Source organism: Lates calcarifer, linkage group LG23 (assembly GCF_001640805.2).
Source record: "Lates calcarifer isolate ASB-BC8 linkage group LG23, TLL_Latcal_v3, whole genome shotgun sequence".
In the NCBI taxonomy this organism is placed as follows: domain Eukaryota; kingdom Metazoa; phylum Chordata; class Actinopteri; family Centropomidae; genus Lates; species Lates calcarifer.
Window position 1 is genome coordinate 11,164,771 of NC_066855.1, and position 24,661 is coordinate 11,189,431.

Genomic DNA, 24,661 nt, shown 5'->3' on the forward strand with positions numbered 1-24,661 from the left:
CCTACCGCTCCGCTCATCTGACAGGCTGGGAGGGAGGGAGGGGAGGACAGGGAGGAGGAAAAAGGTGGCAGGAGAGGTAGAGAGGAGGGGGGTGGGGTGGGGGGAGATAGAGGGATGGGGAGGGAGAGAAAGACAGAGAAATAGAAAGAGAGAGGATGAGAAGAGAGCACATCGGCACGTAGGTAGGCTGCACATGCAGGCACGCACACGCGCGCACACACACACACACACACATTGGGTGAAAAAACAATCACAGAGGGTCATTACCAGATGAGGTTTGTCAAACTGCCAGGGATTTCACCCACCCCCACCTCCATGCTTCCTTGTTCACTTCCTTCCTTCTCCCTCCTTTTTTTCCTTCCTTCCTTTTTTCATTATTCCTTTACTTTAATGATAACTCTTGGTGGGTCGGCCCCGCATGGGACGGTCAGAGGCACACTATTTTGTTGGCCATTAATTTGGGGCTTTGAAGCAGACTGTGGCTCTGTGGCTGGTGAGGGCCTGTGAAATGGTGGTCGGCAGGAGGGGGGTATGTGTGTGTATGTGTGTGGGGGTGGGGGTCCCTCACCACCCAGACACCCCTGCGTCTTCGAAAATGAAGACCGTGGCCCTAAAACAGAATAACAAATGTCCTTGCCGGGAACCACCACGCCGACCACAGGAGACACATGCGCACTCCAACACTCGACTCCTGTGTGTGTATGTGTGTGTGTGTGTGTGTATATCAAAGTATGTGTGTGTGTGTGCGTTTGTAGCGTGCACACCATTACCTTCATGTGTCTCAACTTCAGAAATTCTCCAAATATGCTCTTAAATTTCGATTTTTCTGAGACCCCCCCGAAGAATGGCTTTCCCCTGAAGAATTAAACAGCAGTAAACTCACGCACACGTTTTTCAAACACCTGCAAATGTATCACATCATCAGTCGAACAGACAAACACGGAAACAAGGACCGCATCACAGCCTTCTGAACTCGACAAGGAAAATATAGAACAAAAAGTACAAGTTCTAAAACAAGTTAGATCCGTTTATAAGAACAGAAGAAAAATAAAACCTTTCAGACACAAAACTAGAAATCCACATATTTCAGTTGGTCCTGGTGTGCAGTCTGCATTGAGTCTAATCACTGAACACACAAAATCAAGGAAAAAAAAAAAAAACCCTGGTTATTGTTAATTCTGAACACATGTAAACTTCATATAATATACAGCTATAGCACAGAAACTTTAATTGAAAACTCATTTATGCATTTATAAATAAATAGTAACAGAATCACTTGTATTGAGAGCAAAACACTATACATGATGTAGATTTAAATGTTAGTACATACAGTATATGATGTCTAGAATTTTCCACAATGACATGTTATGTTAAAAAGTCCACGGGAACAAGCTGTGGAAACCTGTGTTTGGGAGGTGTATGGGGAATTGTACTAAATTAAAGGTGATGATAATGTATGAAGAAACCTCTCTCTGTACTGTATGTGTCAAGACTTGGGGTCAGCTACATTTTCTGTTAAAAACATATTGAAAAGTGGATTTTATTTTATTCAATCTCCAAACTCTCTTGAGATGTTCCTGAATGCAATAATTCAAAATAAACAGTTTCTTCTAAATAAAAATGTACTTTCACCTTGACTGACTGAACTGAACTGACCTCAACCTTTCAATGTGCATCCTCACTTTTCAAGGCAGCGCCACTTGTCTATTTTGGGCTCTGCTGAGCTTTTTAAAGAAGGAGTGTGAACAGCATATCTTATCTGAAGGCACTGTCCTCTGTGCTGTGTAGGGGCTACATGAAGAACAGCTGAATCATTTAGTTACAGGAGCTAAGACACACTACAGTATAGTGTGTCTTAGTGCTGTTGTTGTTAATAACAAACACAGTGTGGGTCCCCCAGTACATCACTCGCGCACATGTGTGAACATACTTGCATGTGCACAACACTGTTAAACCTCTGTTTCTCTCTGTCTCTCATGCATGCACACATACACCCTGAATAACACTTGACCCACCTCCATCACAGGAAAAAAGTCTACATATCTGAATCTGCTTGGAGTTACAAAAAAAGTCCCCAGGCCTTGTTCACTTGGGGAAAGGATGAACTGCAAAACCACACTGAGGACGACACCATGAAAAATATTAACTATCATAAAAACATCTCCCCCCGGTTCTTATCCCTGGAGATATAAGAGAGAGACTGACAGAGAGAGGACAAAGCTGAAGAGAAGAAAAGAGAAAGAAGAAAGAAAGAGAGAGAGAAGCGCAGAGTGAAGGAAAAAAAAAGGTAGAGAGGGAAAGAAAGAGAGGAGGAGACAGCAAACAGGAAAGGAGAAAGAGATGGAAAAAAGCTCCCTGTCAGGCTTTGGAAACAGTGATTCATGGGCACCATTTGTCCTAATTACAGCAGAACAACGCTTTTGTCGCTATTAATCACGCGTGTGTGTGTTTGTATTTGTGTCGAGGGGGGGGCAAGTGTATGTGTGTATGTGTGTGTATAGATGGGAGATCAGTGGCCTCGCAGATTGAAATAGATGGCCAGGATGATGGTGAGAAGGATGATGGCTCCGAGGATGAAGACCAGGACACGATTCTGGATGATCCTGCAGAGAGAGAGAGAGAGAGAGAGAGACAGAGAGAGAGACAGACAGACGTCAGGCAGGGTTCACAGAAGTCATATTGTGTCTACAGAGGAAAGTAAAACACGTAAAACGGTCACATGTTTATGTGCAAGCTAAATGACCAGCCATCAACTGGAGGTTTATCACGTTTAATAGCTACCATGAGGTCTGAATACACGGTATTTACAAGTATACAATCACTGGCATGGGAGCATAAAACACACACACACACACACAATATTTCCAAAACGGCAAAGCGTTTTTGCAAAGCTCCTGTCTAAAATACCTCACAAATGATTTCAGACTTGCATACACACTCGTAGCCTCTGTAAAAATTTCATAGTGACGTGTGCACCCATATGAACATACAAAACAGAGCAAAACACTTATAAACAAGCATGACACACAAACATACACGCACACTGCAGACAGGCTCTAAAACTTTATTTGCACAATAAAGTGGAAAAAGTGGCTCAGTAGTTTCCTGGAGGTAATAAAATCACTGAATTACTGATGGAATTTGCCATAAAACGACTCACTCTCTTGCACATTTAAATTTTCCCACTGTGACCTAAGTAAACTTGACAAGAGGGGGCTTTGAACCAAAAAAACACAAAGCTGGGAGAGGAGGGCTGGTCAGAGGGAACGGGTGCTCATGTGCTGAAGGGTTACAGACCATCAGGAGTGTGTGTGCCCCCCCCAAAAAAAAATTCTCCAGAGTTTGCGTCCTCGCAGACAAACGCACACAAACCCCTCTGAACCCTCTGCTGCCCCTGACAAATGAGAGAATTATCACATTTGCTGACATGTGGAGGAGGTGGAGGAGAGGCCGAGGAGGGGGGGCACTGTCCACCTCTCTAAGCAGGAGATGAATAGCCCATGCTGTGGCCATTTATCACTGGGGAGGGGTTGCTGGCTGGTTGCTCAGTCACCCTGCTACCCTCTAAAGCCCTAAGTCTGAGCCTGACACACCAGCCAAGCTTCACAACCTCGTCCAGTCCACCAGCTCGCACCTGCAGTAGCCTCAACTAGCCACTTAGTTTAAAGCCCACGGCTATGGAAGAAAGAACAACAAAAATATAACACCACACAGTGTTGTTGTGTATCACAGCAGGGCTTTTATGCTTACGTCTTTGTATTTTCTATGTGTATGCTTTTTGCAGAGGTGTGTTTTTTGTCCACTTTTCAAATCAGCTTGTTCACAAACCCACTGCTGGACATCAGTTTCAGGCGACACTCTTATGAAATCCTATCACCTGTAACACACCATGAACTTCTCTTCAGGAATAAGACAGTTTGTCTTCTCACTGGCATACTGTAACACTCTCACAGGATAACACCAGCGAGCTCATTACAGCTACTGTTTGTAAGTAGCACCGCTTTATAAGTAGACAGATTATCCTTGAATAAATGCATACATTATCATGACAGTGTCATAATGTATACAGTAAACCACATCTTGTACAACACAAGTAACAATTCTGGTATTTTCATATCGTGCTGAGGTAATAAATAAACCTAATAAAAATAAAAACACCATATTACCTATGTCTTATGTCCACATGTCTATGTTGTGGTTAGAGTTGAAGCAGTGTTAAGGATGTTATGATAGGCTAGCCTGGTTCTGGTGTTGGGTTGAAACTGAAATGATTGGCTGAAGCCAGCTGGGGAAGGAATCCCACTGAAACACTAATCAGAGCATGCTTAGCAAGGCCACATCTCCCCCTATTAATTGACATTCATTATTTAGAATGATTATTTATCCCAGCCAAATACCCAGAGGAGGTGCTTGTGTATGTGTGTCTGAGTGTGCTGGGAGAATCCAGATCGCTTTGTGTTGTTTGTTAATTTTTCAGCTGGAGAAAAAAAAAAGGGGGAGGGTGACTAGAGGCCTGAGGGTGGAAAAATGAACAGGAAGTTAGTTTAGCCTCATGGATGAGGAGCCTGGGTTCTTAGAGAGAAGGGGGTGGGGTGGGGGGGTCAATTCTGTAAAAATTGCATTCATTAAAAAGGAGTCTGATTCAGTAGCAAACAACGCTGAATAACTTCAAACACTTATATGTTCAAAGCAGTGAGGAATATGACAGTGCTGCAATTTAAGAACTTTTTCTCAGGGGACACATATATTTAAAAAAAATACTTATTTTGACCTAAACTGGTTCTCTCTAATGCAATCCAACAAAACATATCTTGAAGTGTAATGTAAAGTAGCTAATCTTATTTGTGGCAACAAATTCAGTAAAAAAAACTTACTCTGCTGAGGCAACTAATTTCTGCAAAATAAGAAAGGTTAAATCTAACCTTGCCACATCTCAAACTTTTAGTGTGTCTTGTGTCAAGACTAAGCCAATAATCACAACCTCGCACATCTCTAATGCATGCAATAATTCAAGCCAAACTACAAGGTCTTGTGGAGTTTATGAACCAAGGGTTACGTGTGACCAAAGGACATGTAGGAACACACATGCACACATAAGGTTAGTGAAGGGAAGTACAGTTATAAGTCACTTCAGCAATGTTAAAATCCTTTTAAAAAAATAGTGTCTGTGACACTGTAAAGAGCACCGGTCTTTTCCTCTGACAGCTCGAGGAGTGAGAATATTAATGTCATCACTCTCCTTTAACCAGCACAGAGGTGAGAAGGCTGTATAGTCACTACTTATGTTATATTACAGACTGGGTGGGAAATGATTCTTTTTCATTAGAATCACAATCACACAACGTTATACAAACAATTACTTGGTGTACAACGGGAAAAGTTATTTTGCTCATCGTCCATTTAATCTTTTTCCATTCGGTCACTCATAACAACTGGTGTCTATAAAAAGAAAAAAGAAAAAAATCCCAGAGGACGGATCATTTTCATAATCCTCTGAACAACTCATCTGCATTCTGTCACTTGCAGATTTAATCTACAGATTTGTATTATGTATCCAGCAAAGCACTTCACTATGAGCTCAACAGTCAAATCAGCTTCTGTAGTAAATGTCAATTTAGTTTCCGTTTGAATTCCTCACAAAATAGAAGCAGCTACAATAAAACTTATCCCATAAATATAGAAAACCACCCCCACCAAAACTAAAAAAAAAAAAAAAAAAAAAAAAATCCCCAAAATTGGGAGGTAGGAGAGTGAAGAACATGGTTTTCCTCTGCCGTATGGTTGATCCCGTCCTGACACGTGGCCAGACAGAACAGAACTTATCAAACCGGATCCATCCTCCAGCTTTGACACTTGACATAGAGAAGGGGAGGGGGTGAGAGGTGTGTGTGTGTGTGTGTGTGTGTGTGGAGAGAGTTTGGGGATGTGTGAGTGATGCACACAGCGCACGTACAAGGGTGCAGACGTACATGCTGACCCACATATACACACTTACACACACTGAGTTTGAGAAGGCTTGCCTTTACCCTGCTCCCTACTATGATACTATTATCCCCAAGTATTTCTCTGTCTCTGTGCCCCACCACCCCACCACAAAAAAAAGAACTTTCTCATGAAGACAGACCAACAGTAACTGCAACTGAAACGCCAGCCAATAACAGCATATAATACTGGCCGTTCTATTGGCTCCTGATGTACCCTCATCGCAGGCAGCCAGTCAGCTAACACCTTACTAGACGGAAATACAACGATATACAGCACTAATGTTAGAGAGAGAGAGAGACAGAGAGAGAGTGAGAGAGAGAGTGTGTCGAAATGATGAGTGCAAAGGAGAGCAAAAAATAAAGCAAGCAGGAAGGACCGAAATGGACAATAAAGCAGCTGAGAGTGAAAAACAAGAGAGAGAGAGTGGAGAGACAGAAATAGAGAGGTGGAGAGAAACAGAGGGAGAGTGAGGAAAGGAAGACAGAGAGAGACAGAGAGGAAGGGAGAGAGAGAAGTCCGTTTACCCGGGGAGGCAGAGCTGAAGGAGAGGCTCCTTGGAGACAGATGAAAATAATGAGGACTTTTCTGTCAGGAAAGATTTACAAAATCGTACCAGTGTTATTAAAATTTAAAATCTCACATTTTTTTTTTTCTTTTTCTCTCTTCACACCCTCTTCCTCCCTCCCTCTTTTCCTTCCCCTGTTTTTTTCCCCTCCTCCTCCAGCAGCACAGCCTTATTACCAGCTCTAATGAGCACCGGGATACACCTCAGCTGTGTGTATGTGTGTGTGTGTGTATGAGGATGTGTGTCGGGGTCCAGGTCCCTAGTGCCAGCTCCATCAGCGCCCCAGATTCCCCAGTCCCTTCAATGACACACAGACACACACACACGTGTGTGTGCCCACACAAAACACAAGAGGGTGGGCACACAGATACACACTGACACATGTGTACACAGACACAGACACAGACACACAGACACACACACACACACAGCTTTTGATGGCTCTCAGAGGTGGCTGGACATGCACACACAGACATATACACGCACCTCTCAGACAGACAGATAACACCCCCTACCCCAAAACAAAAAACAGTCTCAGTCAGACAGACATAAGCAGATAGGCCCAACCCTACTAAATATACACACACACACACACACACACACACACACACACACACACACACACACACACTAAGAACAAACTTAGCAGCAGAGTTGCATCTCTCAGGCCCTCCTCTATTCCTCCTCTTTCCACTAGTAGACCAATAAAATAAAAATCAATGGCTGTCTGAGCCATTCTGGCTCTCCTCCCTCTAAACCCTGGGAATATACAGCATGGGAGAGAGAGAGGGGAGGAGGGAGAGGGGGAGGGAGAGAAGGATCAATGTGTTCACAAATGGTTTGAGTGATGGACACGACGGTGGAACGCTGGTGGGGGTAAGTCCTAACTAATGCATCGACTTGTTATCACAAACTAATACAAATAAATGTTTTATTGTGGAAGCACGTGCACACACAGACACACGCACAGGTATTGGTCTGGGATAACATACATGTGCGCACACACACACCACACACACACACACACACACACACACACACACACACACACACACAACAAATAAAGGGTGGAGATGGGCCTGCGATCAATCCAGTTTGAGTGAAGAAAGGTGAGAAACGTGCGACGCTTCAGTCAAGTGAATGAAACAAGGAAGAACGAGGCAGAACAATCCACAACAATCAGACAGGGTTCATGTTGCTCTGCAGAGATAATGAATTGACCTGTTTGTTGGAGAGATCTGATCCCTCCTCGTATGTTCTGCCTATTGCCCCCAAGGGTGTGTTCAAGATAAATGATGACTTTTTTTTTTTTCTTTTAAACAGACACACACACATAAACACAAACAGACACAGCTGGAGTGGGCCTTTAATTACGAGCTGTTAACTGTAATTATTTAACATGATGTAATTCCCCAAAGTAAAGCAATATTTAAGAGCGCACTCACACCTTAACACTAACACTAACTCGTTAGTGCTCTAAAGATAAATAGTCAGTTAGTGACCATGTGCGTTAATGTAATATTGTATAAATAAATGTTTACGAACACAAAACTGGGTTCATGTTTCCCCTTCATGTAATCTATTTCACATAAAGGCACAGGCTGTGATCTAATAGTAAAGAGAAAAGGTTGACTCATGACCAGAAAACAAAACACATGACAGGGGCCTTCTATGACTTCTATGACAACTAATTGACAAGTCTTTTAATACACTGACAAATCTATGATAATTCTTGATCATTGATATTTGTTGCTGATGTTAAATGTTTGTTTACATGTGCAATGTTTGTAACACTGGAGTAAAACAGGCTTGCATTATTTGAATGTATGATTTGTGGAGGAGCACGCTAGAGCTGCAACTAACAATTATTTCCATTATTGATTTTTTTTCTCAATTCACTGATGAACTGCTCTACAAAATATTAAAGAACAGTGGGAAAAAAGGTATCACAATTTACTACAGCTTCAGATGTTGTCTTTACATGTCTGACCAAAATGATATTATATCAAAATTACATTACACAGAAAAAAGCAGCAAGTTCTCACATTTAACAACCTGGAACAATCAAATGTTTGAAAATTAATGATTGCGTAATCAGTTTTTAAAATTAACTTTCAATTGACTAATTTATTAATTGACTAATCAGTTTTTCTTAATTAAAACCTTTCATTTATGTATGCAAATTAACATACACAAATGAAAGATGAATTGGAAAAAACATAGATTGGGCCTTTAAATCTGTTGTCATTTTACTGTGAGGCTACTAAAATGTACCTTTTGTTTTAACAAAATATGAAACTAATTTTCAAATTGAAAGATTTTTTCATTTATCAAGCAATCCAACAAGCCTCTTTGTGTTTTTTGTTGAAATTATTGATCCCCAAAGAGTCTCAGACCTTTTCTTGACCTTTATTGACAAAAAATATTTTTTCACAAGTGAGAAAACTGACATAAAAGATGAACAGGTTTTTATTTGGAGGACGTGGTCTGAGCAAGGTATTTCATGTCAGTCTGATTCTCTCTCTCTCTACCTCTCTGTCTCCCACTTTACTCCCTCTCTTTCGACCAACTTGATGCAGGAGAAGAGCACCGGGGCTCTACAAGTTCATCCATTTTTTATTTGGCGGCTAACAACCCTGGCCAGCAGCAGCCTAGACTGGGACCCAGTTCTTTCCCAGAAAGTATTGCATGAGGAAGGAAGGGGGGTCGGTGGAAGGCTGAGAGAGGGAGTAAGAGAGAGGAGGAATGGAGAGAGGGAGGTGGGAAGGAGGAGGAAATTCAGTGTGGGAGGAGAGGGTGTATATGCAAGAGTATGTGAGAGAGATGAAAAGACAGATAGAGATAGAAAAGGAGATGGAGAGGGAAATGGAAAATAGGCAGAGTGGGTGAAGGAGAAAGAGAGAATACATTGCAACTGTGTCTGGAATTTTTAAGAACTTTTTTTGCCGGCAGCAATTTCAGGTAGCTGCTGCAGCTTCTCCTCATCGCGATGTGATGTACAGGTGGCTTTCTGAGCTCCATACATACACAGATCATTCCCCTGCCTGGTTACCTGCCTGAACCCTCCCCTGGTCTGTCTTCCATCTCTATCTCTATCCTACTGTGTGTCCACTTTTTGTCCTCTTATTCATACATTCATTCCCTTCATTCTGTTCTTACATTGCTTATACACCACTCACCTTTTTTTTTTACTTTTTTTTTTTCTCAGGTCCTGTTTCTCCTTTTCTCACTCTTGCTGGAAGGGTGTGGTGATACAAAATATTTTTTCCAGCATTTGCACTATGTGTTTGTCACCTCACTAGTTTATAGTCCACAGGAGAATGTCAACAGCCCATATTTATAATTGTCAATGTACAGTAGATTGATGTACATGACCTTATATAACGCAAATTTGGAAAATTGTGTTAAATAATGCAAGGTAGTTAAAAATTGAACAAATAATCCCCAATAATGCTAAAGTGCTACATGTGTTCTGTGCTAGATAACACTGTAATTGTAGTAAAATAAATATTTCACTCATTAGGGCCTGTGCACAAAAGGAGTAGGATTTGTTATGTGAGATAAACTGCAGTGGTATGAAGTTCCCATTGCAACTCTGTTATGGTCATTGTCAAGTTTGCCTGGGATGGAAAGCAAATCCATATCCATTACTTGTGTGAACAAACCTATTAGTGTTCACTGTTTGTTGGTGACTGCTCACAGTATATCTGGACTCTAACTGTGAAGAAATAAACATATAACTGACACCGTCTTTATTCGACTCCAACTTAACTTAGGGATTACAGAGTGCATAGATTCAATATCCCTACACCCTGATAGCTGACATTCCTCACTATTCCTCCTTTCTGCTGAGATTTTCCCAAAACACAAAATCCCCCTTGTTATACATTCTGTGAGGGCCAGAGGCCAGCTGCAGATCCGATTACTGGCCCTGGTGAAAAAGGGCGTAACATTAGCCATTTGAGCTGCAGGCCTCTTAAAACTATGATGTCCATAAATTTTTATTGTTTGTTCAGTATTGAAATCTCATTAAAGCACATAAATCATTTGTGTGCACTACTGCTCACTTTCATGACAGAAAGAAAAGGAAACAAAAAAGTGGACTGGGATGCTTAAGGAGAGCAGGACACCTGAGGCGATGGTTAATGGCATCTGCATGCTTTGTTACTGGTACAACATGGTGACACAGAAAGGGAATAAAAGAGATTGCTACGGCATCACACAATGATTTCTTTTTTAACATAACTTTTCAAAGTGCATGCTTTTATTATTGTTACTTTTACAGAAATATACTAAGATGTTCTTTGCTGAGATCGTGTCAGGGAAGCAGGGAGTAATACATCCACAGTCTGACACATAACACCAGCTTTAGTATTGTGAAATCTGACCTAACGTCTTCAAGCTTACTGATAAAATGTTTAGACTCACAATATAAAAATAGTCTCAACTGATTTTTTTTTTACAAAGTTTAACAGTAATTTGAAAGGTATGATAATTGTGAAAAAAGACAGTACATTTATTTCCTTATCGTGCCTCATCGTCCATAGAGTTATTAGTTTTAATTTTTTATACAAGTTGGAATCAAAGCACTTATCTTCACAAGAACTTGTCCCAACAGTTTGATTTCGTGAAGTGCCTTCAACTGGTTTCTGCTCAAAACAAAACCATTTATCAGATAAACGCTTTAAACTCTTTAGGCCTAAAAAGACGTCTGTTTAGGATTCCACGACAAAGAAGCAATGAGGATATTAGTGTTTATGTCTGAGTCTTTTTATTAACTGGTAAGGAAGCTCCTCCGCATGGTGTTTGTTTGCCATTTTAAGTCAACTCTCCAAATATTTGCTTCAACTCCCGTGTGGTTTTAGTTTTGCATCCTGTGTGTCTCCAGATACGGATGATGTTGCGATATTGCCCACCAGCATGCGCACAAACATGTCTATGCAGAGAACATACAGTACAAGTACACACACACCCGCACAGGCTGACCTTTTTCCTATACAAATGTACAAAGAGCCTGAACTGGTTGAGTCACAACCATGTTTTGCCTTCAAACATTCCTATCAATGTGACGAAAAAAATAACAATTTCCCACAATGACAAAGTTTATCTGATGGCCAGATTCTTTGAATGTCAAGTGCAGAAACTTCAGAACTTTTAATAGTTAGGTACTGCCACCAAAGATATGACAACAACACTCTTCCAAAACTAGGGATATAAAGTGGAAGCCTGACCTCTCTTCATGTCTTCAATCTACCATAGATCAGTTATTCAGGTCAGCAGATTGTCCAACCATAAAGGAAGTACACTTGTTTCTTCTGCTGGTATCCAGAGGTTGAAGGTTGTGTTTGCATGTCAGTGTGAACAGAATGCAAAGTTACTAAACTTGGATTTTAAGGCCAAGGGCGAAGCCATTTCTTGAACTTGACCCTGTGACCGTCAGGCGACTCTTGCCCTTTGCTCTGTCCTGCAGGTATGAAAGGACTAGGCCAGCCGAAGGCTGTGGTGTCACGGCCGCACATGCATGCGCTTCAAAGATTGTGTAACAGTGCTTTTGCACGTGTGTGTCTGCCTCAAGGGGGCGTTGAGAAAAATGTGTGAAACCTACAGGAGAGTGTCTGGCAATCTGGTGTGAAATGACACTGAACGCAGTTAAGGATTATGTAAAGCGTCAGGCCTGCCATGTTTGGACACGCAGGTATAGATCACTTTATCCAGCAGGTAAGCAGAGCAGAAAGAAGGAGAGAGAAAGAGAGCAGGAGACTGGGAGAGAGAGAGAATGTAGGGGTATAATGTCATCCCACAACCCCCCATTTGACACTACAAGGGAGGCTTTAGTCAGTCTAAATAATCCATGCTGGTCCATTAAATTTGCAGACTAGCTTCCCTAGTCCCTGTCTCTAAGCCGAGACAGCATGAGAGAGAGACGGAGAGGAGGGATCAAGCTGGGAGAGATGAGAAAGGGAAGTTAGATAATGGTTTAGAATAAACTTGTCTTCTACATGAAAGAAATCACGAGTTAAATCATGTTACAGCCAAAATTAAATGTCTAGAATGGAGAAAAGACCTGGTTTATAAGGAGAATGAGACAGAAAAAGAAAGAGAAAAAGATACAGAGCAAGTGTGCACCCAGTCCTGTGAGTGACACTGATTTGGTCATGATTGCTGGTCTCCCCATCAGATCTCCCCCTTTCCCCAACCATGAAAATAACCACTGGGAGTGTGTGGGGGAAGCCACCAGTGTGACGAGGATTGTTGCAGTAACAGAGTTATTGACTTGTTGCTCCAGCTACATTTGCTTAGTGCTCTGGAGGCCCGATCAATAGACTCTGGGCTCTGAAGCTGTGCTAATCAGGGCCTGCAGCCATGCAGGGTCAGCCTTCAGCAAAAACTCCGAAAAAGAAAAAAGGAAGACTAAGTGAAGAAGTGAGAAAATGGGAAAAGATAGGGGGCAACAGAAAGAGAGGAAGAGGAACTTTGAGGGCTGACGATGACAGCCCTAAGTTAATCGACTAAGAATTTGCCTTCAATTAATTTTTTTTCCCTTCCACTGCTAGACATAAACTCATGTGGCGTTCTCTCTCTCTTGCTCAGCAGCAGCGTGGGCGTGAGGCACCATGAGAGATGCAGATTGCTGCTTCACCTCTGCTTTCCTGTGAACCACGGTTCATAAGTCAAGGGGCATCTGGGCTGCTTTGGGACTTTTGGAAATTCAAGAGCCAATCCATATTTGCAGGATCCAGTTGTGAGATCTCAAGAGGATCCATAGTGCTTGACATAGATATAGAAGGAGGGAGTTAAATATGGAGCATGTTAACATGATTATTCAGAGGGGATTTTAAAGGTAAGCCTGTTTAGAAAATGGTGTCAAATGTGCTTAATGACACAATAACATTTTCAGTGTTGTAGACATCAAAATGGTTCTGACTCTGGAAGGCTGATAAGCGTACAAATATTCTTTTTGTGTCAGCTGATCCAACTGGTCACAGTGGTCCTGATGCTGCATCAAGTCATCAGGAATAAAAATAATAATAATCCATCTGTACCCCTACACATCACAAGCCCACTATGGAATGCTATGGCAAATTCATGGGGGAACTATCCATCAAATATTAACAATGTAGTTGAGCGAAGTGGATTTTCTTACTGTTTCCCCCCCCCCCGGTGTCTATGGTCACTGCTGCTCCAAGAGACTTCCCACAAGAGAAGAACCAAAGACAGAAGAAGAGGATAGAAAGAGAAGAAAAAGGGCAAAGAAGGGTAAGGAAACGGCTAGAAAGGTGCATGGATGTTCAATATTTTCTTTAAAGGGGCCAGAGCCTGGTTAGCTCCAGTGCAAGCAGGGTCTTGATACACAGGTCCCAAGGCTTAAACACAAACTTGTACGCTGTTTGTGTCATTGTTTTTCCTCTTTCTCCACACTTCTTTCTGTTGTGTTGTCAGCCGGTGAAGTGGGATTCTTGTGCCCAGTGACACAGATGAAAAGGCAAGGTGGTTTTCACTGACACTGGGCTTTCTGTTAGCTTCTTCCAGTCTTTGTGACAAACTAAGGCCAAGAACTAACTATAGGATTGTACTGATAGCTGACTGTAAAAGTCAATAGCTAAAACTATGTGCAATATATTCTCTTATGAGAAACTGACTTTTTCTGAGAATAAAAAAGCCCTCATGTAGTAAGAGGTCCATTTTAGATTATGTAAATCAGGATAGCAGGAGGATAAATAATAAAAAAAAAAGGAGAAACCACAGAACAAGGCCTGAAACAAATGCTCAAACTTTCATGCAAATATTCAAACACACTATGATGGAAATATTGAAACTGCCCATCAATGGAGCCCTGTTCTCTCTCTTTGCCACAACCCTCGCAAAACCCCCCCTGAAATACCAACACCCACCATCACAGCATAAGTGGAAGTGCAGGGTCAGCAGTGTCCCCTCCGGCCTTGCTGACCAACAGATAGTCTAATAATCACCTTCCTTCTGTACTGTCAGGCCTGCAACCAATGGATCCCTCATCCTGCCTTCGCCCTCCATATCCACTTATACTGGGGGCTTTACGGAGCGGCGCTGCTTCGATACATTAAAACTGCTGCCCCATGATCAAACGAGCAAATACCTCCCGGGTCAGCAAAGGGCTACCCCACGTCAGTTAACAATGCAGCATTTAAACATCAGTCGTATGCAAAGCGGCTGGTACACAGGGGAGGAGATGGGCGGCAGGAGAAAGCTGAGACGCAAGGCCTGGACTGGAGAGATAATGAGCACGGTAGCACACAAGAGAACATCAGCAGCTATTTAACGCTACTGTGTCAGCTCCTACACAGCTTTATGATGAAAATATAAGATGTAAGGCTCCATCAACATCATAACAAGGATGAGCTAATGGTTGAGCGCATATTTATCTTGGTCAAAATACAGCCTCAATACTAATGCATTGGATTGCGGGTTGCACCAAACATTTCCATTTGCTTTGTAAATCTCAACTAGTGAAAAAAAAGGTTGTAACAGTCACTAATTCTACTTTAGGAGTTACTCCAAGTTTGCAAAAAAAAAAAAAAGACACTGAAAAAACTAATTGCTATAAATTGTAAGTTAATTGTTACAAAGTTAGTCGTTTGGAAGAACTGACAACAGAACTGACAAATTATTGTCAGTGTAGGCAATCAATTCACATACTTAAGGCTTAATGTTTTTGAAAGTGCTGGAGGCAAGGATGTAGGCCCATACACAAAACATACAAGCCTAGGCCATATTTACCCATGAAGCTGACACAGACTCTATGGATGTGAGGCAAGCACACAGTCATCTTAAAGACAGCTGAAGGTGTACAGAACAACTAATGTACCCTGTTCAAAAAAATGAATAACTAAAATATGTTATTACGTTCTTTTTATAATCAAGAGGCTGCATCTTTTTTAGTGTGAAGAACCCTTTAATAATGAAGCTCGGGGTGAAGAGGTGAAAAAGAGTTTTTTTTCTGGCTTATCCCTCTCTCCGTCTGCCTACTGCTTGGTTAACCGACTGACCTGCTGTCAAAGGAGCCTTTGTGAGTGCGCTTTGGCGGAAGGCCAATCAGATCCTCCAGCTTGTCTGTCTCAGAGAGGAAAATGGCGCCCCTGGTATGCCATCAGCAGCAGAAATGTGCAGACAGTCTGACTGCTGAGGCAGCCTTGGCTTGCTGTGGCCCTTCCAAAACTATGCCGGAGGAATTACCTGTCTGGCCCACAGCCAGAAGGGCTCGTACTACGAGGGCCAGTGGTTATTTATCTGTTTATTCACTTACACCTCGTGCGCACCAGCACTTTCAAAAACATTTCAACTCCTTAACATCCAGGTTCTGACAACAATCTCCTCTGAACTACACAGGTACATGGGATAAAAGCCTGTTTGTGGGTTTTAAGTTAGCAACAGTGAGTTATGACAAAAGGGTTCCTATTCCTGCATGAAAACATTTACTGAATGCCTACGAGGTTGAATCATCACTTATCTTCTTCTCACGACAGTAAAAAAAAAAGAAAAAGGTTCAGCTTTACTTTATCCACACCCATATCAATCAGCTAATGCCTGTCTAACCTGATAAGACTTCCTGACCTATATTTTGGCAACAAATTATAATGACTATATATTTGAATCAATGTATACAAATTACAAGAATGCATAGAATTCTTGGTCATGTTATATATAATGTATATATATGTATCCTCTGACTAAGTGAATGGTATTTATGTCAAGGGTATATTTGGTTTCGACAGTGGAAACTCCCAGATGTATAAACAAATCAAACACTGAGACGAACACAAACACTACATAACAAGAATACAAGTTCTGACAAAGCCCTGGTTTACACTAAACAGAGATCACACCTTGCTCATTGTACAATCCCTGTTCATTTCCACTATGTAAAATCCTGCCAGAGACAAATACAACTGCTCAACAAAGTGCCACTTGTGACACATCATCTGAGGAAGTAAGTGTTTAGGCTCCCACTTCAGAAACAAACTTCCGACAGCAGGAGATGATGAAACAGAGCAGATCCAAAATTATTCTCATGCTCCTCAGAACCTGCTAAACCTGCTGCAGCCTGGAGCATGCCCCTCACCCTCCCCCTGAGTGAGAGAGAAAGTAAGAAAAAGGAAAAGGCCAGAGAAACTAGTGAAAAGAAGATGGAGGATGATTGGAGGGTGATGGAGTGCTACACTGTTTAATATTATTTAGAATTGTAAATTTCCCCTAAGCAAACATGGACCGTTTCCATCATGTACCTGCTAATGTTAGTGTAATGTTAGTAGTGCAGTAAGTATGCACAAATGAAAAGTTCATGTCTCTTAAACCATTCATAAACACACTCTTAGACGTACACACACAAGCATTTCCTCAGGCACTGTGACATATTGTACAACCACATTTTGAATGACACTCTCAACAGATCATAAACCTCCACATGTTTAGACCCAAACAGAAACGGCACTCTTGGCAGGGCTCACGTGTGTCTGCGAGCTCGCGGGGTGGGGTAATGGAGGATAGTCGAGACTTGCTCATTTCACACTGTGAGGTGAGCCAGGGAGCAGTAATAGAATCTAGCCATAAAACATGGAGGGTGTGGAAAAAGGGGGTGGGGTGGGGAGGATGACTATAGCCCATGGTATAGCATGTGTCCAACTGCCACCTCTTCTAGACTCCCTCCCCTCCTGGCCTTTCTCACAGTTATCCATTATCATTACCCCTGTCTCTGTGGGCAAGTTTGACACACAAGCCCCCTTTTTTGCATGACTGCTCTCACCTTGCCTGGCCTTGTGCTGATGTAAACAAAACAGATGGGAATATAGTTTGATTATGAAAAGATGAAAATCAAATACAGAATTCTTAGTAACTGATAATGGGAATATGAAAATTTCTTTAACTACTCCCCTGCCTTGAAGCATAAAGATAATTAGTTTGATCAGCAATGAACATTGTTATTGTCACTTTAAAGTCATTACTGAACTTTCCTAGGTCAGTCAGTCAAGGGCAATTTGACAACTAGAAAGTGTAAGACCAAACATAGCAAACAAACTAAAAATGCTCACATTTACTGGAAAAACATGGCTTGTTGGTTAAAATCTGACAGCATGGATCTCTTCATATTTTTCCTTAAGAAGTCGGGGCCTTTTTGAATTTAACCCTTTCGGCGCTGCAGCACTATCAAAGTCTCAGGTTCTCAGGAGGGGGTCCACAGCTCAAACGGTGCCACTGTCGGCAGAAATAACCCTTATCCCCATCTTTTCCTTCATTTGGGTTAAGTGCATCAGCTCAAGCATCCCACGCAAGGAGAGGAAGTTTGACGGAGGGGAAAAAAGGAGGAGAGTGGGAGCTCATGGGAGGGAAGGAGGGAGGAAGGAGAGGTAGATTTGACATGAGAGTTAAAGCGAGTAAGGGGAAAAGTTTTTAATAGTTGGACTGTCCTAATGTCCTAAGGATCCACATTAGCTCGACAGTTTTACAACATACCTAAAGTAGGTAGAAAATTGGGTCCTTAGATAGATCCAGAGGGCACTCGTTTGTCAAGTGTTCCAGTGACTGTGCCATTCTGAATCTGAAGCGGATTTCACGGGTTATTCTATTCTCGTCTGCAGGCCACAGTGGTGTGTAAAATGAGAGGGAATGCTATGTTTTGGGAAATCTAATTTGAGGCCCGTGTTTGTTTTCCTGGCCTTATTTTGCAACCAGGAGGCTGGCTCCAAAGAAGCACAACTCTCTCTTTTCCCCTAGTTTCACAACAACAATGTCCAACACCAACATCCAACAAAAACCCTTATACTCAATGGAGGCAAGGACATTAAGCTGACATGGGCCTCTTTTGCTCTCCTCCTCTCACTGGTCTCTCTCAGTTTCACCACAGAATTAAGCAGACAGCTAATTGGAAGGTTATTCACCATGTCACAGGAACATATGCACATGTACGTACATATAGATGTGTTTAAAAAATACAAATATTAGCAGCCATCTTTTGGCAGTTAATTGCGACGTGCTCCCTGTGGGAGGAGAGAGGGGTCCTCGGTCGATAATTAATCCTCGTTTGGAAAAGTAAATGACATTCATTAGCAGGGAATCGAGCCAAGTGCCATTATTTACATGGCAATAATCTGGAGCGTGCTGGTGGCGCTCTTTTAATGTTACAGAAATAACTCTGGAACAGGGGATGAGTACAGTTGCTTTCCTCTCTTTTTTCCATGTCTTCTCACCCAGGAACAATTAGGCCCAGGCGAACAGATGGGGACGCCTCTGAGTGAGAAAGCTCCTCTGAACGACTCTTCATCTCCTTCTTATCTCACTCCCTTATCCACATGCACTCAGGCATGTGCGCACACCACACGCACACACACACACACACACACAGCCACACGGCAGAAATAGAGACAAGCACACAAATCCGGGCATGCACTCACAAATAAACTTCAGAAACATACATGCGTGCGCACACACATTGACTACACAAGAGAGCATACAAAGTACTGAGGATACTGAGCTAACTTTTAACATTAACTGTCGAAAGACGAGCCTCTTACAAGAGGCTACACCAGAACTTTGAAAATCTGGGCACATTGAAAACACTGCACTGAAGCGGTAAAAACACAAAAGCTGGCCTTACTGGAGACATTCATAGAGAAAAGGACCCTGGCTTTCAATATTGATGAAAAACAAGGTTTTACATGGCAAATGTCAGCTCTTTTCTGCCAAGATTTCTGTGTTTTTCTTACCATGTTTATTATTTATGAGTGAAGTGTATATTTTGAAGTCATAATTGAGAAAACTTCCTGTTCTTTGGTTACTACTGTGGGTTTACAGACAGTGCAACAAAACACAATAGATATATGGTATATGTGTTAACACTGCTGAAGCTGGCATAATGATCAAAATGCTATTTGTTGCACAACCCTGAGGTTTTCCACAATGGCACTAGCTTCTGCACAGTGTACTGTTGAATGGAAAGCTACGAAATCAAAAACAAAGCAAACCTATCATCAATACCAACTGAAAAACCTCAACAACTGCAGGCTTGTATTTTAAAAACGAGAAAGGCAATGATGACAGGATGCATAGAAGAGAAAAGTGGCAGTCAGCTACTCTTTACTTTACTATGTTATATAATCAGCTTTTTCTTGTGTAACTTAAAATCTAATTCAATTCAGATTATTTTTGACATTGTCCTGTTTTCCTGCTTTTCAATAATGTTGCTGACCAAAACAAGTGTAAACATTGTAATATACTTATAGAGAATAGGTTTAATATGGATCCTAGGAAGAGGAGTTGATGCCAGGAGTACCTGCTTATATGACAACAACAAATGGAGATCCAAATACACAAATACATTTTGAACAAAACCCAAAATGTGATTAATACACTTTCTTTTCAGCACAATGGTTCATGCTGCAATGGGGCACGCTTACATGTAATTTCTGGTTATGGACTAGATGAACACAGAGGACCGCCTGTTGCTTTCTTTTATGTCCTCACCTGATGATTTATAAAGAATGGTCTGTTTGAATAATTGATTGGTGGAATTTGTGGTAAAACTGTCAAAAGTCAAATTAGTGTCATTTTACATTACACCACCCCTCAGTTAATCTCTTTTCAGGATCATTATCCCTGCTGACCTGGATCCTGCCAGGTTTCTAACTCTGTTAAATATCAGGCAGCAGGTCACAGCCATGAAAACTAACACACCTGTTATTGTGCGACCTGTTACTCATCTTTGTCGAGCTAAGTACAATGATTAAGGTATCAGTCCTTGGGGAATTAGGTGACAAAAACAGCAGAGACAGAATTGAGTCTTTACATAACAGCCTCACAGTTTCAGCATGCCCTTAGTCTCCATGGATATAGGGGATATTCCCTGCCCACTCTGGTCCCATTGCTTGACAGGGAGCATTCCATCAAACAATCTAACCCCCTCCTTTACCCATAAGATTAGGTAACATTATCATGTGTTTGCTGACACCAAGGAAGCAGCCCTGAGACCCGTGGGGCTTCTTCCTCCATCATATACTGTTACGTCTTGCAAACAATGGACCCTGTCAAAAAAGACAAAGACTTCATCCATCCTTTTTCTCACTGTTAAATCTAAATCCATCCCTAAACCAGTTAGAATTGTGGAGAAGAATAAACCAAATTAAGTTACAAGATAGGTTCTCTCCAGGTACTCCAGGTCTCCAGCTCTCCCACAAGTTAGTTATGACTCAAAATTGACTGTAGGTATGAATGTGAGTATGAATGTCTGCTGGGATAAGCTCCAGCACCCCCTTAACGGATAAGCGGTATAGATAATAAGTGAATGAAAGTTATAAGATAATCCTTCATTAGTCCCAAAGCCAGGAAATTTACATTGTTGCAGCAGCAAAAATAGAAAAAAGGCAAGATATAAACAAGATATATAAAACAAGATAATCTATAACAATATTTAAAAATTATGAACAATATAAAACAGGACTATGTGCACAGTAACAGACTGAATCTGTACTGATATTGCACTGTTTGAAATTGTAACTCTAAGTGAAAACACAGTGAGTGATAGCAGTAACTCTTATGGTTGTCTCCTGTTTGCAACGAAACTTAAAATGAAGTCTACTTGCCCTCTTTCCTTCCTTGACTCTGACCAGATGCCAGGCTGTTATTTTAGCTATTGGGAGGACTGAGGCCTAGTGTGACCTTTCCTGAGCCAAAGGAAAACTTCCTCGAGAAATCCGATAAAATCCATGGTGCGGGCCTCGCTAATTCGTTCGTCCAGCTCACCACACTTCCGCGACCTCTCTTCCTTCAGCAACCCCCCACCAACCCCCAATCGATCTGCTTATCTCCCGAGATCAAAGGCTCGCACCGCCGTTGTACATTTAGTCTCGGCTGGGTCCTCCCACATCATGTCTAAATATTAATGATAATAAAGTCTCACACCCATCCCTGTGTCAGGCAATTACAGCCAACATTGATCCTCAGCTCTCTGCTCCAATTAGAACTCACCACTCGTAATGCGTCCTGGCACATCAAAGGATAACAGCCATTGATCCACTCCTGGATCTTAACGTTTACCGTTAGGAGAGCAGGAGGGGGATGTGGTGTGGCAGTGGGGGGAAGCAATATTCTGACTAGAGAAGAAGAGGGGAGAGAAGGAATCATTTTATCTAGCCAGTAAGGTAAAGGAAGTGCTGAAACTCAGAGGGTAAGGCATGGCAGAGGGGGCTCAATAATAACGGACATTCTGACAGTTCAGAAGGCAACAAGCATCCGGAACCCCTGGAAAGACTCCTTCACAACAGCATGGCTACCCTAAACACTGAAAACTCCTCTCTTTCATTTGAGCAGAGATCTTACAGTTCAAAACCATGAAGCACATGTGACAAAAGCCACGTTTAATGAGTGAGGTTTTTCATAGAGGCTGTGGTGCTGTGGCGACTACAGACACCAAATCGACATAAAACGACTGAAAAGTCCGTCTGTAAGTTCAGTTCAATAGGACAATAAATCCTACACTGCTACCCATCAACTGAGTCTCACTGCCAGACTTCCAGCTTTATACCTATTTCTAACTATCGATGACTGAACTATAGAACCAAACTTAATAAATAAGGAGAAAAAACTCGGGAATTTCTGATCTGGCTTATACAATACAGGTCTCAGTGGGAGGCAAGAAAAGATTTAGTGAAACATAAGTTATCATGTCACCTCCCACATCTATGTCTTTAGGCCAACTATCCTTGACAACTGACCTTTCTGACATCTTAAAAGTTTAAGGAAAGGGAAATATTTTAAATTCACGTATAGCATGGACTACAATATACCATTCTACAGCAAACCACACTCAGAGAGAGAGAAACAGAAACCACACCAGGGTAAAATCTGACCCAATGAGTCAATAGACAGCGACACGTTACCATTAAACCAGGGACATTCCTTGTACAAATGAGGCTAAACAATCCCACTGTTGACACCATTATTTGACAGGGCTTGTTGTTATGTTCTTTCTCTGCTGGACTGATAGCTCTGATAGTCCTGGCCTGGGGCACGACCTCACAGCCGCCTTTGTCACAGAACTAGAGGAAGGCTTGTCCATCGCTCGGGGCTACAATGATTCTCTTCATGGCACCATAATACACTGAAACATTGTGCAACTGGAATGCAACCCAGTGGTTTGTATACCTACAATTAATTGACTGACTGTGGCTGGCTTTTTGATTGAGGCTAGGCTGAAATATGTTGAGCAATAAGGGAACAGGAAAAAATGGCGACAGGCAAGGGAGAAAAACTGCACCAATTTAATTAGCAACAGTGCTGTAATAGTGCTCTAATAGTCAAGAAAACTGAGGAGGAATGGGGACTGGTATCTTAATGTATTAAGGGTTATTCAAAGGTCATAGTAGAGAACTTATGTCAACTACTTTCATATCTATAGTAATATGTAGTGCCTTATGCATAATTAAGTCAATGAACAGTAACTTAAGATGCATAAAAATGACCACAAATTTCTACATTGAACTTATATTCAACTCCATTTAACACAAACCAGACGTTTCATCACAAATCAAATAGATTTTCTAGGCCATAAGCAATTCATGAAAACCATTTCTAAAACCCTGTAAACCCTTAACACCTTAAGCTTTCTTACAGCATTTGTTTGTGTACAAAGCTCTTCTCTTTTCTCGACCCACTGTCCTCTGGCTGTGGTATCCCTCACTATTATACGCTTTGCTAACATGGTGCTTTGCTTCAGCTCTGTGCTTCGGTCTCTACCAAACGATGTAATTAAAGATTGGTGAAAAGAAACCAGTGTTTAGAAATGGTTTATGTCAAGTCTGTTCTGAAATGCTATACCACAGGGAAACTTTTAGATGGGATGGGTGTGCATCAACGTCTTGTTAAATAAAATAGAGTCTTGGCCTGAAGAGAAAAACATCTAACCGACAGAGCCTCAGTATGAGCCAGGTCAGAGGACGGAGGCTGTGTACAATAGTAATGCAACGGTAACTGTAAGAAAACATTTGTTGTTGGCTGGGATATCAGGCTCCTCACATGTGTGTGATACTCAGTGATGCATTCAGGTCAGCTGAGGAGAATGAGGGGATTGGCGGGCTCCACAAACAGGCTGGGAAAGTGACACCAGGATGTTAGGCCAAGACATCAATGTCCTCACAACTTCCCTTTAACACTGAAGCAATGTTAGCCCTGGCGCCATCAGAAATTGGGGTGGGGGTTAAAGTTTACACGATGGCTGACAGGATGCACCCATGTGACCCAGCAAACACTTTGAAAATAAACAAAGCAGCTCTAAATTTTGAGAGGCAATGGTTTTCAGGGCTTTATGTGATCTTTAGAAAGAACTGGATATTTGTGAAGGTTATCTTTATGGCTACTAGGCCAGGCCACATACAATAGATGTGATGCTTCAAATCAGCTGTAAGTTGTACATATTTCTTTATTTAGTGTGACTTATATGTGCCCAAAGCATAACGATAGAGTTACTTCTGGCTATAAAGGCGCACAAAGGTCAGGGGTGAGAGCTCATTGCTTTTTGTTGAACCCAGCTATGTATATAATCAAATAAAATACTTGTCACAAGACTTTTTCATGACTTTTGCAAATATTATTTAGATCTTAGTATACATGAATGTTGTAAATTCTGATTAGCATCTATTTTTTGCTGTTGCCAGTAGCATAGGAAATAATCCTCAAAATAACACTCGAAAGAGTGAAGGGAATGTCTTGATAGGTCAGCATTTTCATTTTCACAGCCCTGCAAGAACTTTGGCAGATGCAAGATGGGCGACTGAACTTTTGGACTGTGGAGGCAAAGTGCATTTATGTGTGTGTAAATAACACTGCCTGTGTTATATTGCACTACAGGGGTATTCAGAAATGCAATAAAAAAAATATAACAAAATAAAAACGTGGTCAGTTGTCTTACATCCAGGCTTGTGTTACTGTCCACAAAAGAGAGTTGGCTGCAAAAAGTAGGAATGAAAATATATATATATATATATATATATATATATATATATATATATATATATATATATATATATACTATACTTATATATTTGCTAAGTCTTCAGTGCTGTTCTGTGAGCAAGGTTGTTCAGGCTGAGA

The 24,661-nt window shown here is 41.6% G+C and overlaps 1 protein-coding gene across 5 annotated transcripts in view; it reads right to left on the minus strand.

Moving 5' to 3' along the window:
- Nucleotides 1-1,006: 1,006 nt before the first annotated feature.
- The window catches only part of vti1a (vesicle transport through interaction with t-SNAREs 1A), a 111,059-nt gene continuing 87,404 nt past the window's right edge, over nucleotides 1,007-24,661 (minus strand). For all 5 annotated transcript variants that reach the window (XM_018703310.2, XM_018703311.2, XM_018703309.2 and 2 more), the window contains one exon: nucleotides 1,007-2,603. Coding sequence is in view for 3 of the 5 variants with exons in the window: in XM_018703311.2 (XP_018558827.1) it covers nucleotides 2,510-2,603 (94 nt within the window). In the remaining 2 variants the exon portion in view is untranslated. The remainder of the gene's footprint in view (nucleotides 2,604-24,661) is intronic.